The following is a 17,830-nucleotide window of genomic DNA, read 5'->3' as shown; positions in this document are numbered from 1 at the left end:
AAACATCTTCCATTCCTTCAGGCAGCATCAGCAGGGGCCTGTGGAAACCTCAGCAGTTCCAGATAAATCAAACAGACCAAAAAAAGCAGCAAAAACACTGAAAATTAAACTTTCATTGAAACCACAATCGCAAAAGTAGGCCAGGACCTGCATGCTAAAATAAATGATTTCTTTCTTTTTTTTTTTTTTTTTTTTTGAGATGGAATCTCGCTCTGTCGCCAAGGCTGGAGTGCAATGGCGCGATCTCAGCTCGCTGCAAACTCCGCCTCCTGGGTTCAAGCTCTTCTCCTGCCTCGGCCTCCCGAGAAGCTGGGATTACAGGTACTGCCACCATGCCTGGCTATTTTTTGTATTTTTAGTAGAGACGAGGTTTCACCCTGTTGGCCAGGCTGGTCTTGAACTCCTGACCTCAGGTGATTCACCCACCTCGGCCTCCCAAAGTGCTGTGATTACAGGCGTGAGCCACCAAACCTGGCCAAAATAAAGGATTTCAGTAGGACCAAAATTCTCTAAATGTAATAGACGAAATGTTTAGATACAACCAAAGATCACTTGTCATACTAAGAACCAAAATATTACAACTTGAATGAAAAAAAGACAGTCACAGCTGAGCACAGTGGCTCACGCCTGTACTCCTAGCACTTTGGGAGGCTGAGATGGGTGGATCACTTGAGGCCAGGAGTTTGAGACCATGTTAGAAGATATAGTAAGACCCTGTCTCTACAAAAAATAAAAAAAATTTGCCAGGCAGGGTGGCACGCACTTTTAGTCCTAGCTACTTGGGAGGCTGAGGCAAGAGGATCGCCTGAGCCCAGGAGTTCAAAGTTGCAGTGGGCTATGATTGTGCCACTATACTCCATCTTGGGCAACAGAGAAATACCTTATTTGACAAGGATTTTAAAGCAGCCATTATAAAGATGCCTTAACAATCAATTATAAGTTCTCTTGAAACAATGAAAACACAGAAAATCTTAGCAAATAAATAAAAGTTATAAAAAGAAGCAAGTTAGCTGGGCTCAGTGGCTCCCACCTGTAATCCTAGCAGTCTGGGAGGCTGAGGCAGGTAGATCACTTGAGCCCAGGAGTTCAAGACAAGCCTGGGTAACATGGCAAAACCTTGTCTCTACAAAAAATATAAAAATTAGCTGGATGTGGTGGTGCGCTCATGTAGTCCCAGCTACTTGGGGGACTGAGCTGGGGGAATCGCTATTGTCCTGGAGGTCGAGGCTGCAGTGAGCCGTAATTGCACCACTGCACTCCAGCCTGGATCACAGAGCAAGACCCTGTCTCAAAAAAAAAGAAAAGAAAAGAAAAGGAAATATAAATGATAGAATCGAAAAATAGCCAAACATTGACAAATTGGACCTCATAAAAATTAAAAACTTTTGCTTCGCAAAAGCCCATGTGAAGAGAATGAAAAGACAGGCCACAGACTGGGAGAAAATATTTGCAAATCCCATACCTGACAAAGAACTAGTTTCTACAATATGTAAAGAACTCTCAAAACTCGACTCTCAAAAAAAAAAATACAGTTTACTTTTACAAGTCAATACACAATTCAGTTTCTCCACGTCCTTGCCAACACTTGTTATTTTCTGCTTTTTTGATAGTGACCATCCTAATAGGTGTGAGGTGATATCTCACTGTGGTTTTGACTTGCATTTTTCTGATGGTTGGTAACATTGAACATATTTTCCACATGTTCATTGGCCATTTGCATACCATCTTTGAAGAAACGTCTATTGAAATCCTTTGCCTATTTTTAAAATTGGGTTGATTTTTTTTGTTACTGAGTTGTAGGAGTTCTTTATGTATTCTAGATATGAACTTCTTATCAGATAGGTGATTTGCAAATATTTTCTCCCTTTTTGTAGATTGCCTTTTCACTCTGTTGGTTGTGTCCTTTGATGCGCAAGTTTTTGAGTTTGATGTTGTACTATTTGCCCATTTTTGCTTTTGTTTCCTGTACTTTCGGTGTCATATCCAAGAAATCATTGCCAAGTCCAATGTCATGAAGCTTTTCCTCTGTGCTTTCTTCTAGGAGTTTTATAGTTTTAGGGCTTATGTTTAGGTCTGTAATCCGTGTTTGAATTAATTTTTGTATATTGTGTAAGATAAGGTTTTGAGTTTGTTCTTTTTATCTTTTTTTTTTTTTTTTTTTTAAATTAAAGAGTCTTGGTCTATTGCCCAGGCTAGAGTGCAGTGGCATGATCTGGGTTCACTGTAGCCTCTGGCTCCCGGTTTCAAGAGATTCGTGTGCCTCAGCCTCCCAGTAGCTGGGACTACTGGCATGCGCCAACATGCCTGGCTGATTTTTTGTATTTTTAGTAGAGATGGGGTTTCACCATGTTGGCCAGACTGATCTTGAACTCCCGATGTCAAGTGATCTGCCCGCCTCGGCCTCCCAAAGTGCTGAGATTACAGGCATGAGCCACCACGCCTGGCCTTGACTTTGTTCTTTTGCATATGGATATGCAGTTTTCCCCTCACCATTTGTTGGAGAGACCCTCTTTTCCCTACTGAGTAGTCTTGGCGTCCTTGTCAAAGATCATTTGAGCATATACATGAGGGTTTATTTCTGGGTCTTTGTCCTGTTCCACTGGTCCACACGTCTGTTTTTATGACAGTGCCACACTGTTTTGATTACTGTAGCTATGTTTTGAAATCAGGAAGTGTTAGTCCTCCAACTTTTTTTTCCTCGGAATTGTTTTTGCTGTTTGGAGGTCTATGTGTATTCTTTTTTGATGTACCCATAAATATATTTTAGTGTGAATAAATATGTGCATGTAAATTTATGTATTTTAGTACATTTGTTTATGCATAGATTTTAACAACAAAGAACCTGTAATAAAAACATGCTGCTCTGCAACTTGCCTTTTAAAATTCCACATTAGGCCAGGCACAGTGGCTCACATTGCAGGTTTTTTTGATGTATAGAGATTTTAGATTCCTATATAGTCAGATTTGTCCGTCAATGCTTCTGCTTTAGCATAATATTAGGAAAACCATTCTTGCTTTCCAAGATTATATAAATAGGCACCTCTACCTCTTAGTATTTTTAGAAGTTTAATTTTCAACTTTGAAGTCTTTATTTTATGGTAAAGTATGAAACAAGATGATCACTTCATTGTTTTCCAAATGGAAGCAAGTTGTCTCAGTGTTATTTATTTGATCATTGTGTTCCTTTCTCTCTGGTATTTTTTTTTTTTTTTTTTTTTTTTTTTTTTTTGCTCTTTTGCTCTTAGTGCCCAGGCTGGAGTGCAATGACACGATCTTGGCTCACTGCAACCTTCATCCCAGGTTCAAGTGATTCTCTGCCTCATCCTCCTGAGTAGATGGGATTATAAGTACATGCCACCATGCCTGGCTAATTTTTTTGTATTTTTAGTAGAGACAGGGTTTCACTATGTTGGCCAGGCTAGTCTTAAACTCCTGACTTCAGGTGATCTGCCCACACTGGCCTCCCAAAGTGCTGGAATTACAGGGGTGAGCCACCATGCCAGGCCCCTTTCTCTCTGGTTTTAGATGTTCCTTCACTTAAAAAAAAAAAAAAAAATTACATTCTGCATTTTCTGTTTGTTCATTTGTTTGTTTTGGAGCCTGGCTGATCTGAGTTTTGATGTTGATTCTATAGCTAGCTAAACCTGCTAGCTTTCTGACCTTGAGCAAGTGACTGCACTTCACTCTTACTTAGTTTCCTCATCTATAAGATGAGCACAATAACACTATCTGCTTCATAGGCTGTCATGAGGATTGAGTGAGACACCTGGAGCTGAGTATACTTAGCAAAGGCTAGCTGTCATTACAACCGCAGCTGTTATAACTAGTGCTGCTACTGGGGTTGGTTTCTGGATTCACTTTCTTGAGTTCTTTTCAGGAGTCTAAGACTTCCACTTCTTTGTGTTGCTCAGTACGAGGCAAAAAAGTGACCTTTCCTGGGACAGGCCCCTTACAGAGAAGTTATTCGTATTAACACTGACCAAAAGTATCTATAGAATTACTTCTTAGCATTTGCTATGAAAATATGTGTTTTCTGCTAACTTTGGATATAATTTTAGGCGAATTATCAAATCCTGTTCTTATATAATCTCTTCATTGTGAATGTCATGTATATTTGTCAACAGATGCCTTCTTATTTGCAAAGTGCTTTGATTTGTATTTGAAAGGTGTTCCTATGTTGTCTTTTACAATTAATGTTATGATGAAGGATCCCTGTTAATCTGGGGTGTCTTTAAGCAAAGCCATGTTTGTGAGACTGTATTAGATATCATGTTTATTAGACGTCTAATCAGTGAAATGAATGAGACTGTTTTTAAAATTATCTTCTCTGTCCCATGCTACAGATTGAGGGTGATATAAATCAGTGAGAACACAGGATTCCTGTGCTCATGGAGCTGATGGTCTAGTTGGGAAAATACAATATGTAAACTTAAAATACAAAGTGATGGCCGAGCTTGGTGTCTCACACCTGTAATCCCAGCACTTTGGGAAGCCAAAGCAGGCAGATCACCTGAGGTCAGGAGTTTGAGACCAGTCTGGCCAACATGGTGAAACCCTGTCTCTACTAAAAATACGAAATAATTAGTCAGGCATGGTGGCGGGCGCCTGTAGTCCCAGCTACTCAGGAGGCTGAGGCAGGAGAATGGCATGAGCCCAGGAGGCAGAGCTTGCAGTGAGCCGAGATTGCACCACTGTACTCCAGCCTGGGCGACAGAGCAAGATTCTGTAGCAAAAAAAAAAAGAAAGAAAATATCATCTATTCAGGGAAGAGCAGGTATCTACTTATTTCTCCATGTCAGAATTCTCTATGTAAAGATTAGCTGTTGAAGCTATTACATTCTGGGTGGTGCTAGAAATCATTACTTAAGGAAGAGAAATTAGAATGTTGTTATATATTTACCAAAGCAAAAGCAATAATCCAAATTTTAATCAGATCTTAGAGGAAACATTTTTATAGCTGTTTATTACAAGACCTCAGAGTTTTCTTACTGTGAGCACTCTCAAAATTAAAGTATTTTTAATTGAACTATTGGTCATAGTTATTAATATTATTAATATATTATTATAAAAAGGCAGAGAGAAATCATAATAAGAAACAGATAATTGCTAAAGTATGATTTGCGTTGCCCCTCTAGAGTTTTTTCTTTTGTGGTATATATGAAGGGCACCCTGTGAATTTCCATTGCCTTTTCTCTGCTTTAAAACCCATAGCTAATCCCCTAACTTTGAATTTGGAACATTTTCAGGGTGAGCTAGAAAGGGGGAGATGAGGCCGGGCACAGTGGCTCACACCTGTAATCCCAGCTCTTTGGGAGGCTAAGGCGGGTGGATCACTTGAGTCTGGGAGTTTGAGACCAGCCTGGGAAACATGGAGAAACCCCATCTCTACAAAAAAATACGAAAAATTAGGGAGGCAGAGTGGCGTGCGCATATAGTGCCAGCTACTCTGGAGGGAGGTAGAAGGATTGCTTGAGCCCAAGAGGCAGAGTTTGCAGTGAGCCATAATTGCGCCACTGCACTCCAGCCTCGACAACAGGACAAGACCCTGTCTCAAAAACACACACACACACACACACAAAGGTGGAGAGGGTGAGTTAAAGGATACTTGGCTGCAGTTTTACAGTCTACAGTTTTAGACTGTAAATCAGCATATCACTTTTCAAATATTAACTCAACCTTCAACAGGCATGCGAAGCTGAAGTTGTTGGTAACTACCCAGGAAAATGAGAAGTATTATTGAATATCTCTCAGCATATTAGGAAGAATTGGAAGAAAAACAGACACAGAGCTCTGGATTCTATTTTTTGCTCCAAAGTAATCATAGGAAGCTTTATTCATCTAACAATGTATGCTGTGATTTAAAAAATTTAAAACTACCCTTCTTGATAAAATAAAGAAAATCAAAAAGGAAAGAAGGGGGAAGGAAAGGAGCTAGGAAAGGAAAGAGGGAGAGGGGAACGAGGGAGTGATTAGTATGCTTACATTTTATACTCTTGTGAGGGTTAAGAATAATGTATGTGGGCCAGGCACAGTGGCTGATGCCTGTAATCCCAGCACTTTGGGAGGCTGAGGTAGGAGGATGGCTTGAGCTCTGGAGTTCAAGATCAGCCTGGGCAACATAGTGAGACCCCGCTTCTACAAAATATAAACAAAATTAGCTGGGCGTGGTGACATATGCCTGTGGTCCCAGCTACTCAGGAGGCTGAGGTGGGAGGATTGCTTGAGTCCTGGAGGTCAAGGCTGCAAGTAAGCTATAAACACACCACTGTACTCCAGTCTGAGTGACAGAGCTAGACTCCATCTCAAAAAAGGAGAAGAATACATGTGAAGTCCCCTGTAGTCCCAGTCCCAGCACACTGTCCCTTACCTACTAGACACAGTATTATAGTATCTGCCACAGTGATGGGCATGTAAAATTGTATGTTTTAGGGAATCATATGTGACTGGAGACATGTCTAACTTGTTTAACAAGTCACATTATACTGCCTTTGCTACTCATGAACATCCAGTCACTTGATTTCACTGATATCTGCAGTTCTAGGCTTGCCGGTGTCCCAGGCTTCTTTGTTCACTATTTCCTGGGCTACTGCTTAGGCTCTATGCCTATTACACGTGTAGATATGACCCTCTGTTCTCTGTCATCAACAGCGGTTGAATCAGAGGCCTTGTTTTGGTTATCTCTTGCTGCCTGACTACTCCAAAATTTAGTGGTGTGGAACAACAACCATTATGTTGTCTCTCACAATTTTGTGGGTTGATGTGCTTCAGCTGAATGGTTCTTATGGTCCATGTGATGTTGACGGGGGCTGCAGTCACTTGGGGGCTTGAATGGTCTGGAATGTTCAAGACTGCTCATTCACGTGACTGATAGTTGATGCTAGTCATCAGCTGGGAGCCCAGCTGGGCTGTCAGCTGAAGTGGCCACCTATGGTCTCTCCATGCCCATGTGGCTCAGGCTTCTGACAGCATGGTGGCTGAGTTCTGAGAGGGAAAGTCGCAAGGGTGAGCCTTCCAAGAGAAGAAAAGTAGAAACTCTCAGTTCTCTTAAAGGCTAGCCTCAGCCGGTTGTGGGGGCTCCTGCCTGTAATCCCCACACTTTGGAAGGCCAAGGTGGGTGGATCGCTTGAGCCCAGGAGTTTGAGACCAGCCTGGGCAACATGGCAAAACCCTGTCTCTACAAAAAAATAAAAGTACAAAAATTAGCCAGGCATGGTAGTATGCACCTGTAGTCCCAGCTACTCAGGAGGCTGAGGTGGGAGGATCACCTGAGCCTGGGAGGCGGAGGTTGCAGTGAGTTGTGATCGCGCCACTGCACTCCAGCCTGGATGACTGAGCGAGACTCTGTCTCAGAAAATAAATAAATTAATTAAATTAATAAATAAAAAATTAAAGGCTAGCCTCACGTCTGTTGTATTCTTTTTTTCTTTCTTTCTTTCTTTTTGAGCCAGGATCTCACTTTGTCCCTCAGGCTGTAGTGCATTGGCACCTCTTGGCTCACTGCAGCCTCAACCTCTCAGGTTCAGGCAATCCTATCTTGGCCCCCCAAGTAGCTGAGACTACAGACATGCACCACCACGCGTGGTTCTTTTTTTTTTTTGGAGAGACAAGGTTTTGCCCTGTTGCCCAGGCGGGTCTCAAAACTCCTGAGCTCAAGCAATCTGCTCACCTTGGCCTCCCAAAGTGCTGGGATTACAGGTGTGAGCCACCGTGCCCAGCCTTCTGTTATCATAGGCCAGCTTAAATTCAAAGAGTGAAGGAATTGACTCAGGTCTTGATGAGAGATTGACATGTGCATATAGAGAATGGCCTTCTTACTGTAGGGTCAGTACCATGTTCCTTTCAATTTGCCTTCACGAAGTGTAAGTCTTTTAAAAGGATACTTACAAACTCAAGATTCATGCCCTAGAAGTAATTCTGGAAAAGGTGGTAAGATATCATTGACCTAAACATTAGAACCTGGACTGATTTGTCTTGGACACAGTTGTATAGCATTGGAACAAAACTTGTGTCAGTACATAAACATGAAATAGCTAATCTCTCATGAATGAAAAATGTGACCCAATTCTGTAAGAGAGGGTTTAAGTCCATACGTGATTATTGCTAGAGCAGTGGTTCTCAAATGAAAGTGATTTTGTCCTTCAGGGGGTATTTGGCAATGTCTGGAGACATTTTTGGTTGTTGCAACTGGGTAGGGGGCAGTGTTACTGGCATGTAGTGCATAAAGGCCAGAGATGAAGCTAAGCATGATACAATGCACGGCACAGCCCTCTCCCACAACACAGAATTCCAGCCCAAACATGTCAATCGTTTCAAGGCTGAGAAACCCTGAGCTACCACAAAGATTCTTCCCATGCTGTCTTGGAAGTTCATACAAAGCACATTGCTTTTTATACTCCAATACATCATTTGTGCCTCTTTTTCTACAAAAACCTTTTCTCTCTGTATATTTCCAAATTCAAATTATGAGATTTCTCTAAAGGCTCTTTACAACTTCTATTTATTTTTTGTATTTAAATAATTTATAGGGCCGGGCACGGTGGCTCACGCCTGCAATCCCAGCACTTTGGGAGGCCGAGGTGGGTGGATCACTTGAGGTAAGGAGCTCCAGACCAGCCTGGCCAACATGGTGAAACCCACCCTCTACTAAAAATACAAAAATTAGCTAAGTATGGTGGCAGACACCTGTAATTCCAACTATTCGGGAGGCTGAGACAGGAGAATCGCTTGAACCTGGGGTGGAGGTTGCAGTGAGCCGAGACTGCACCACTGCACTCCAGCCTGGGCAACAGACTGAGACTCCATCTTTAAAAAAAAAAAAAAAAAAAAAAAGAATTTATATACAGAGATTGGATCAAGGTGACTTGTAGGGCACACCAGTTCCATCCTTTTTCTCCTACCTCAAACTCTAAGAAATGACAAGAAAAAAATTACATCTGTGTATAAATCCATCTTTATCTGTATCTATACCTGTGTGTGTGTGTGTGTGTGTGTGTCTATATCTCCTGAAAAAGAAGAAGAGGTGATCACTATGGATCAGAAATTTTGAGCATCGCTGAAAGACTGTGTGTCAGAGAAGGCTGAATTATGCTATGGTAACAAACAACTCCCAAATTGAAGTTATTTAAAAAAACTATAGTCTATTTCTCATTCATTATTTGGGCTGTCAGAGGGCTAGTTGTTTAGGGACCTAACAGCCACTGTCTTTTTTTTTCTTTTTGAGACAGAGTTTCACTCTTATCGCCCAGGCTGGAGTGCAGTGGTGCGATCTTGGCTCACTGCAACCTCCACCTCCCAGGTTCAAGCGATTCTCCTGCCTCAGCCTCCCAAATAGCTGGGATTACAGGTGTGTGTCACCAGGCCAGCTAATTTTGTATTTTTAGTAGAGATGGAGTTTCACCATGTTAGTCAGACTGGTCTCAAACCCCTTACCTCAAGTGCTCCACCCACCTCGGCCTCCCAAAGTGCTGGGATTATAGGCATGAGCCACCGTGCCTGGCCCAGCCACCAATCTTGAATGTTGCTACTGCCTTATAGAGGCAAAAAGATAACTTAAGGTTCTTAAGGTTTTCTTTTCTTTTTTCTTTCCTTCTTTCTTTTCTTCTTTCCTTCCTCTCTTCCTTTCTTCCTTTCTATTTTTCTTTTTCTTTTCCTTTTTTTTTTTGACAGGGTCTCTGTTGCCCAGGCTGGAGTGCAGTGGCGTGATCATGGCTCACTGCAGCCTAGACCTCTGGGCTCAGGTGATCCTCCCATCTCAGCCTCCTGGGTAGCTGGGACTACAGGCATGCACCATCCTGCCTGGCTAATTTTTGTATTTTTTGTAGAGACGGGGTTTTGCCACATTGCCCAGTGTCTCAAGCAATTTGTCCACCTTGGTCTCCTAAAGTGCTGAGATTACTGGCATGAGCTACTGTGCCCGGCCTCTTGAGCTTTCTTTTAATGATTATACCAAGAATTCTCTGTCACTCACTGCAGGGCCAGGACCAAGACAAAGTGTTAAATGGGTTCCATCTTGCTCTGGCTTCCATCTGGATTGATCACCAGTCCCGGCCTTACCTTCTCGCTGTTCTGGGCTTATTCTTGCCTTTAATATACAGTCAATAAGCAACTCAAGAGGGGCCGTATTTCAATCCAGCATTCCTGAAGACCAGGGGCCTTGTGAACACATTTGTTCTTCACCTTATTTGATTGCAGATCTTTTTTTTTTTTTTCTTTTTCTTTTTTTGAGACAAAGTTTTGCTCTGTTACCCAGGTTAGAGTGTAGTGGCGTGATAACTCACTGCAGCTTTGAACTCCTGGGCTCTATCTGACCTACCTTAGCATCCCAAGTAGTCGGGACTTCAGATGGATACCACCATGCCTGGCTAATTTTTTAGAAAATTTCTTTTGTAGTGACAAGGTCTCACTATGTTGCACAGGCTGGTCTTGAACTTCTGGCCTCAAGTGATCCTTCCGTCTCAGCCTCCTGAAGCATTGGGATTATAGGCATGAGCCACCAAGCCAAGTCTGTAGATCCTTTTGAAAATCTGATAGAAAGAATGAAAGCTTTCCCAAATGTGGGAGCCTGTGGCTTCAGGGGAGTCTCCAGAATTCTAGGCATTAGATTTAACATTTAAAAAAAACAAGGGCCAGTTGCGGTGGCTCACACCTGTAATCCCAGCACTTCGGGAGGCCGAAGTGGGCGGATCACAAGGTCAAGAGATCGAGACCATCCTGGCCAACATGGTGAAAACCCGTCTCTAATAAAATTTAAAAAAAAAATTAGCTGGGCGTGGTGGCACACACCTGTAGTCCCAGCTACTCAGGAGGCTGAGGCAGGAGAATTGCTTGAACCTGGGAGGTGGAGGTTGTAGTGAGCTGAGATCGTGCTACTGCACTTCAGCCTGGCGACAGAGCGAGACTCTGCCTCAAAAAAATAGAAAAGATTTAAAAAAAAAAAAAAAAAAAACCAAGAATGAGGAAAGAGCAGGTGGTGTGGGCTTGCTATTTGGAGGTTGAGGGCCTGTCTTCTGCCCCTTTGATCATTAAGGAAGTTATTCAGTCTTATGGCTAGATCAGTATCATTACTATATGGCCGGACACAGTGGCTCACACCTGTAATCCTAGCACTTTGAGATGCCGAGGCGTGCAGATCACTTGAGGCCAGGAGTTTGAGACCAGCCTGGCCAACACAACAAAACCTCGTCTCTACTAAAAATACAAAAAAAAATTAGCTGGGCATGGTGGCATATGCCTGTAATCCTAGCTACTTGGGAGACTGAGGTTTGAGAATCATTTGAACTCAGGAGGCAGAGGTTGTAATGAGCTGGACTTTCTCTCTCTCTCTCTCTATATATATATAGTAACTTACTATATATACACTATATATATACACTATATATACTATGTATACACTATAGTATATATACTATATATACTACATATAGTAACTTACTATATATACACTATATGTATACATTATATATACTATAGTGTATATGCCATATACAGTATATATACTATATAGTATATATACTATAGTGTATATATGGTATATATAGTATATATAGTATAGTGTATAGTATACATAGTATATATAGTATATATAGTGTATATATAGTAAGTTACTATATATAAGTTACTATATATAGTATATACTATATATACTATATATAACTATGCACTATATATACTATATATAACTTACTATATATAGTAAGTTACTCTGTATAGAGTGATTTATGATATATACAGTAACTTACTATATATAGTAACTTACTATAGATCTATATATGTATATCTAGTTACTGTAAGACATTTATATATTGCAAAATAACTATATATATACAGTTACTGTAAGACATTAATATAGTGTAAAAAAAATCTAGAAAAAAAAACCACAAAAAAGAAAATCTAGCTCCCATGTGTTTTTTACATGAACTTGTGGCACCTGAAGGCTAATTTTGTTTGTTCAGGGTTTCCCACATCCTGTGATCTTTCATTATCTTTGACTGGATATGTGACCGTACAAGAACATTTCAGTTACGGCCTAACATAATATGTACATAATATGTACTCCAGAAATTCCACTGCAGAAATCATACTTGATAAAGGTCGCCATCATTCATTTTTGTCACCTAATCATGAATGCCAGTGCCACTTTCCATTTCAGGACTGGCATGGGAAGTTATGCCTGTGCATCAAACAGAAGTTTACACGAAGAAGGAGCCTCTTGTTCAATTTTGCATGAGATGTTTCCTATTGACTTCAAAAACTTGAAGTGTTTGAAGGCAAGGGAGAAAGCAAATCAACCCAAGAGATTCTACATATTCAAAGACTCCAGCAGTTTGTTTACCGAACACAGAACTGTGTGCTGGTGGCAAAATAAAGCCTTTGCCCTGAACAGGAAATCTTGGAGTCCAGGCAACAGGAGGCCTGGCAGCATTCCACGGTGACCAGCTGAACGAAAAACAAGAATTTACAATACTAACCCCAAATGCCCTGCTTGTCTCCCAGAAGAATAATACTATCTTGGCCTAGGAGGGTTGTACCTTCGTGCTCAACTCTTGGTCTAACAGTCATGAAGCTGCAGTAACATGCTGTGTTCCTCTCCTTAATCTGCTTTCTCAATCAATGCCTTAATCCTTTGGGTGTTGTTGTTGTTTGTTCGTTTGTTTTGTTTTGTTTTTTTTGAGATGGAGTTTTGCTCTTGTTGCCCAGGCTGGAGCGCAATGGTGTAATCTCGGCTCACCGCAACCTCCACCTTCTGGGTTCAAGCGATTATCCTGCCTCAGCCTCCTGAGTAGCTGGGATTACAGGTATGCACCACCATGCCTGGCTGATTTTGTATTTTTAGTAGAGATGGGGTTTCTCCATGTCGGTCAGGCTGCTCTCGAACTCCCAATCTCAGGTGATCCGCCCACCTTGGCCTCCCAAAGTGCTGGGATTACAGGTGTGAGCCACTGTGCTCCTAAAAAGGTCCCTAACCCTTTTCGTTTGTTTGTTTAAATTATGAAATTAGGCCATTCTATAAGTGGTACATTTTTCAATTTCTTAAAAAAGAGAAAGGTAAATTATTTGGGGCAGACAACAAAATAGGAATGTAAATGCTTCAACTGTTGACTACATTTGTGTGTTGTTTTGTTTTGTTTTGCTTTGCTTTGCTTTGCTTTTTGAGCCAGAGTCTCACCCTGTCTCCCAGGCTGGAGTGCAGTGACGCGATCTCGGCTCACTGCAACCTCTGCCTCCTGGGTTCAAATGATTCTCATGCCTCAGCCTCCCAAGTAGCTGGGATTATAGGCATGTGCCACCACACCCAGCTAATTTTTGTATTTTTGGTAGAGACAGAGTTTCACCATTTTGGCCAGGCTAGTCTCAAACGCCCAGCCTCAGGTGGTCTGCCCTCCTTGGCCTCCCAAAGTGCTGGAATCATAGGTATGAGCCACTGTGCCCAGCCTAAATTTGTGTTTAATATGGCAGGAGTGATGGCTGGATCTGGTGACCTCCATTTCTCTATTGAATGGGGAGAAAGCACAGCCTTTGGGGTTTGAAGGGCATTATCACTTTAAAAATTTTGTTTAATTTAAATTTTAAAATATTTTTTAGAGATGGGGCCTTGCTGTGTTACTCAGACTAGTTTTGAACTCCTGGGTTCAAGTGATTCTCCTGTGTCAGCCTCCCAAAATGTTGGGATAATAGGTGTGAGCCACCACACCTGCCTGGTTTATAATTTTTTACTTGGTGTTTCTTTATCTGTTTTATGGGGACAATAATATCTACCTGATGAGTGGACACATAGTTGGTGACATGAGAGTCTCCACCCCCAAACTTTAAAACTGTTGCTTAAGCATCATGCTAATGGTCCACAGTATATGGATTTGTGAATTATGTCTTCTTCCTTCCATTTGAAAACTAGAACATTTGCTTGTCTCCTTTCCTTGTATCACTTACCCCATCCTTTGTGACAGTTTGAAGCACTGATCATTTTCCTATATTACTGTGGGGAAGTGGATTATCTGCAATCAATGCCTTGTGTTCATTTCCTCTCCTACCAGTCAGGCATGCCTTTTTGATAAACTACCTCCCAAGTTCTGAAGAAATTCGCATAACCTAAAATAAACCAAACAATAGAATTTTGATAGAAGTGGAGCAGAGGCCTGCAGTGTTGTCCCAGGAGCTGTTGAGGGCAGTGGAGCCTGCTTCTGGCCATGGACACAGAGATTCAGCATCACCATGTCATTGCAGAACAAAGGGAGAGTTGGCTTTGTTAACCACCTTGGCTGCCCGTGATGTGCTGATCAGTTAAGATACCAACATTTCTTATTTACATCCTGTGTTGTTGTTTCTGTGCACCCAAGGGATGTGAACAGAGTAATCTGGGGTGGGGGATGGTGCAGAGTGGTGGCAGTGATGGTTGCCAGCCCTCTGTCACCACCCTCTCCACTAGAATGCCATGTATTATGTATTTCCACTGAAGGACTTGATTTTAGCACCGAAGACTGAGTGAGTGGTCTTGTAACCTGTACCTGCAATCTTGGCCTTGAATTCTCATTTTATGCCTCAATGCAATGGCTTAGAAATCAGCTGCCTGGTAGCTGTGAGCCAAGCCCTTGCCCGCTGCTTTCAGCTGGAGCCTTGCAGGGCTGTGCCCTCCTGGGTGACCTTTGCCTGGTACGCCTCTCTTGTGCTGGGCTGAGGGCAGCTCTTGGCCATGTATGATTATGCTCGAATTGTGATTCAAAATTGGCACAATTATATCCTAATTTTTTAAAAACCTGAAAATGTAGTATAAATTCCTGACTTCTGAAAATTTCTCATAGTACCCATCCCAGTTTTCAAAGCTGTTTCGTAAGTTACCAATCATATTTATTTTTCCCTTCTTTTCTTCTCATTCCTTCCTTCTTCCTTCCTTTCCTTCCTTCTTCTTTTCTTTCTCTCTCTTTCTTCCTCTTTCTCTTTTTTTCTTTTTTTTTTTTTTGAATTGGGTATGTTGCTCTTTTGGTAATAGGATCATAGCTCACTGCAGCCTTGAACTCCTGGGCTCAGGTCATCCTCCTGCCTCAGCCTCCTGCGTAGCTGGGACTGTAGGTGTGTTCCACCATGCTTGGCTAAGTTTTTAAATGTTTTTGTAGAGATGAGGTCTTGCCATGTTTCCCAGGCTGGTTGCAAACTTCCAGGCTAAAGTGATCTCCCACCTCAGCCTCCTGAGTCACTGGGACATATTTCTGTGGAATCTCCCAATTTGGCAAGACATTAACGCTAGAATGCCTTTAACACTGTTGGAAAAGTGGTACCCTTCTTCCTTTTGGAGAATATAGCCTCAGAATGTATGCTCTCTAGAAACAAGAAGTGATTTCAAGCAATGAGCTAGAAAGAGAAAATCTCTCTTCTTTTTGTAGACTTACTACCACTAGTCTTTGGATGAAGGTCCCCAGTTGGGTATATGTATCATAGTTGTGACACTTGTGATAAGGTTAGCCTATTTTTAATGATAAAGCACTAGTCATCCTTTTCTTTTAAAATTATAAAAGAAATAGTACAAATGAGTATAAAATGAAATGTAAGGCCAGGCTCGATGGCTCATACCTGTAATCCCAGAACTTTGGAGGCCAGGGTGGGTGGATCGCGAGGCTAGGAGTTAGAGACCAGCCTGGCCAACATGGTGAAACCCTGTCTCTACTAAAAATACTGTTGGGGTGATCAGACCTAACACCAGGTCGTGGGGGTGACAAAGTCCGATGGAGTCAAAGGATTGAGAAAAAGACAGTTTGAGAGAGAAAAGCTGGGACCAGGAGGCCATCGCTAGTGTATGGAGGCTGTGAAGGCCCTGAGCGCTGGAAGCCCACGCTATTTATTGGTAATCCAACAAAGAAACAGGTGGTGAGAATGTGGAGGTCGAAAGGGCAGGCGCATGGTCTACAGCTGTGATGGTTTAGCATTTGTAAGGAACATATTCTACTACTTGAGATAATGCAGAGCAGGTTCTTCTAACTCAAGATACAGTCGATCCTGGGAGAGCAAGGAGCAAGGAGCCAGCAAGTCTAGACACATCCCAGAGCCACGAGCCCTGAATTCTATCCAAGCCACGAGGGATTTTATGCCCTGAGCTTAGATCATGGTGCATCAGGGTAGCCTTCCACCTCTTAGCACCGTGTTCCAGAGGCCACAAGGGGTTTTTAGACCCTGGACCCCGGGCATGTTCCAAGACTTACATTATATCAGACATGCAAGCCGTGCCTCAGCTTCTCCCAGTGCTCAGGTTTTCCCAACAAATACAAAAATTAGATGGATGTGGTGATGCACACCTGTAATCCCAGCTACTCGGGAGGCTGAGGTAGGAGAATCCTTTGAACCTGGGACGCGGAGGTTGCAGTGAATCAACACGCCACTGCACTCCAGCCTGGGTCACAGAACAAGACTCTGTCTCAAAAAGAAAAAAGTAAAAGTCCTAGGTCTTCAGGCTTCTCCCCAGAGGTAATTATTGTAGATAAGTTTTGCATATCCTTCCATATACATACCTACAGATCTATATACATAAATATACATAGACACACATATGCACATACATGTGTGTATTGTAAACACACAAACAGCACATATATCTTTTTTTCTAAATACCAATGGAATTTTACCATAATATCATCTTGTATCTTGCCCTTTTTTCACTCATTGCTATAATAAGGCAGTTTGCCGTGTTGGTACATGTAGCTCTCTCATATTTTTAATGTCTGCATAATATCCCATTGTACGGTTGGATCATAATTTATTTAATGAGATGTCTGTTGATGGATGTTTAGATTGACCCATGTTTTTACTGATAAACAATCTTACGGGGAATCTTCTCTTACATAGCTTACCTAATGCCTTTGGTGAATGAATATTCTCATTCATGGAGTCAAACTTGGTAACTATATAGTATTTTGAATATTAGTGATTTAGTAGATTTTAGCAGAAAATATTTTTAATGAAATTGAATGGCTAAGTAACAAAAGATCACCTTTATTTGTACAAAAGATATATTTATGGATGGTGAAAGTGTTAAGCCAGTTTAGTTGGATTAATATTATCAGTTAGGAGTTAATTCACAGTAAAATGTTTGTTTTAGAACATCAAATTAATATGCCATGAAGGAATTTAAGGGGGTGGCATTTTTTATGAGTTGCCATAGTGGCAGATACAGAGTTGTGGCATATACATCATGAGAATGTACTTCCAGAGGTAGAACTAAAAAAGAATAATTTCTCATAAGAGGAGGTGAGAAATGTTGGGGGTGGATTTTCTTTCTAAAACCATGCTCATTAAGTGATGAAAAGGACAGCTTTTAAAAATCACCAGAGAACTAAATGTATGACTAAATAGTGGAAAGGATCTTAACGTACATGTTTGCACAAAAATAAGAAACTCATTTTAATTCCATGAAACAAATACTAACTGTGGTTTAGAGTGAATCTTGATAGCATTCATAGATATGGCTCTCCCTAAATAGACTCTTAGAATTAGATGTATTTGCTCTGAGCTCACAGTTAAATCCTCATTTCCCCTTGTGTCACACCTCTACTGCCAAGTGTCTGATTAGCAGCATCCTGAAAGGAAACGCCGGCTGTCTCCCATGAAGTGTGTCCCCAGTTCTGCAGTCCAGCTTGCTCTGGAGGTTACTGTCACTCTGCCACCAAAAACAACCCAATACAGTCAAAGCTCAGCAGCTCCAGCTCCAGCTGGATGAATTTTCTTCTAACCACTGTTACCCCACGTTGTACAACTGCATCCATCCTTCCTCGGTTGTACAGACAACTTAAATATATTTCCTCTACACCATTGGTTCTCAACCAGCGGCAACTGCCCCGTGCCGCCACCA

At 41.7% G+C, this 17,830-nt stretch overlaps 1 protein-coding gene across 10 annotated transcripts in view; it reads left to right on the top strand.

Moving 5' to 3' along the window:
• The window catches only part of SHLD1 (shieldin complex subunit 1), a 116,278-nt gene that overhangs the window by 39,856 nt on the left and 58,592 nt on the right, over nt 1-17,830 (top strand). For 2 of the 10 annotated variants that reach the window (XR_012089540.1, XR_012089541.1), the window contains exon 5: nt 12,697-12,794. The exons of 6 other annotated variants lie outside the window; for them this stretch is intronic. Coding sequence is in view for 2 of the 4 variants with exons in the window: in XM_073007019.1 (XP_072863120.1) it covers nt 12,149-12,255 (107 nt within the window). In the remaining 2 variants the exon portion in view is untranslated. 2 more of the 10 variants (XM_073007019.1, XM_073007027.1) reach the window with 2 other exon arrangements.

Source organism: Chlorocebus sabaeus, chromosome 2 (assembly GCF_047675955.1).
Source record: "Chlorocebus sabaeus isolate Y175 chromosome 2, mChlSab1.0.hap1, whole genome shotgun sequence".
NCBI lineage: Eukaryota > Metazoa > Chordata > Mammalia > Primates > Cercopithecidae > Chlorocebus > Chlorocebus sabaeus.
This window is presented reverse-complemented; position numbering and strand designations above follow the sequence as displayed.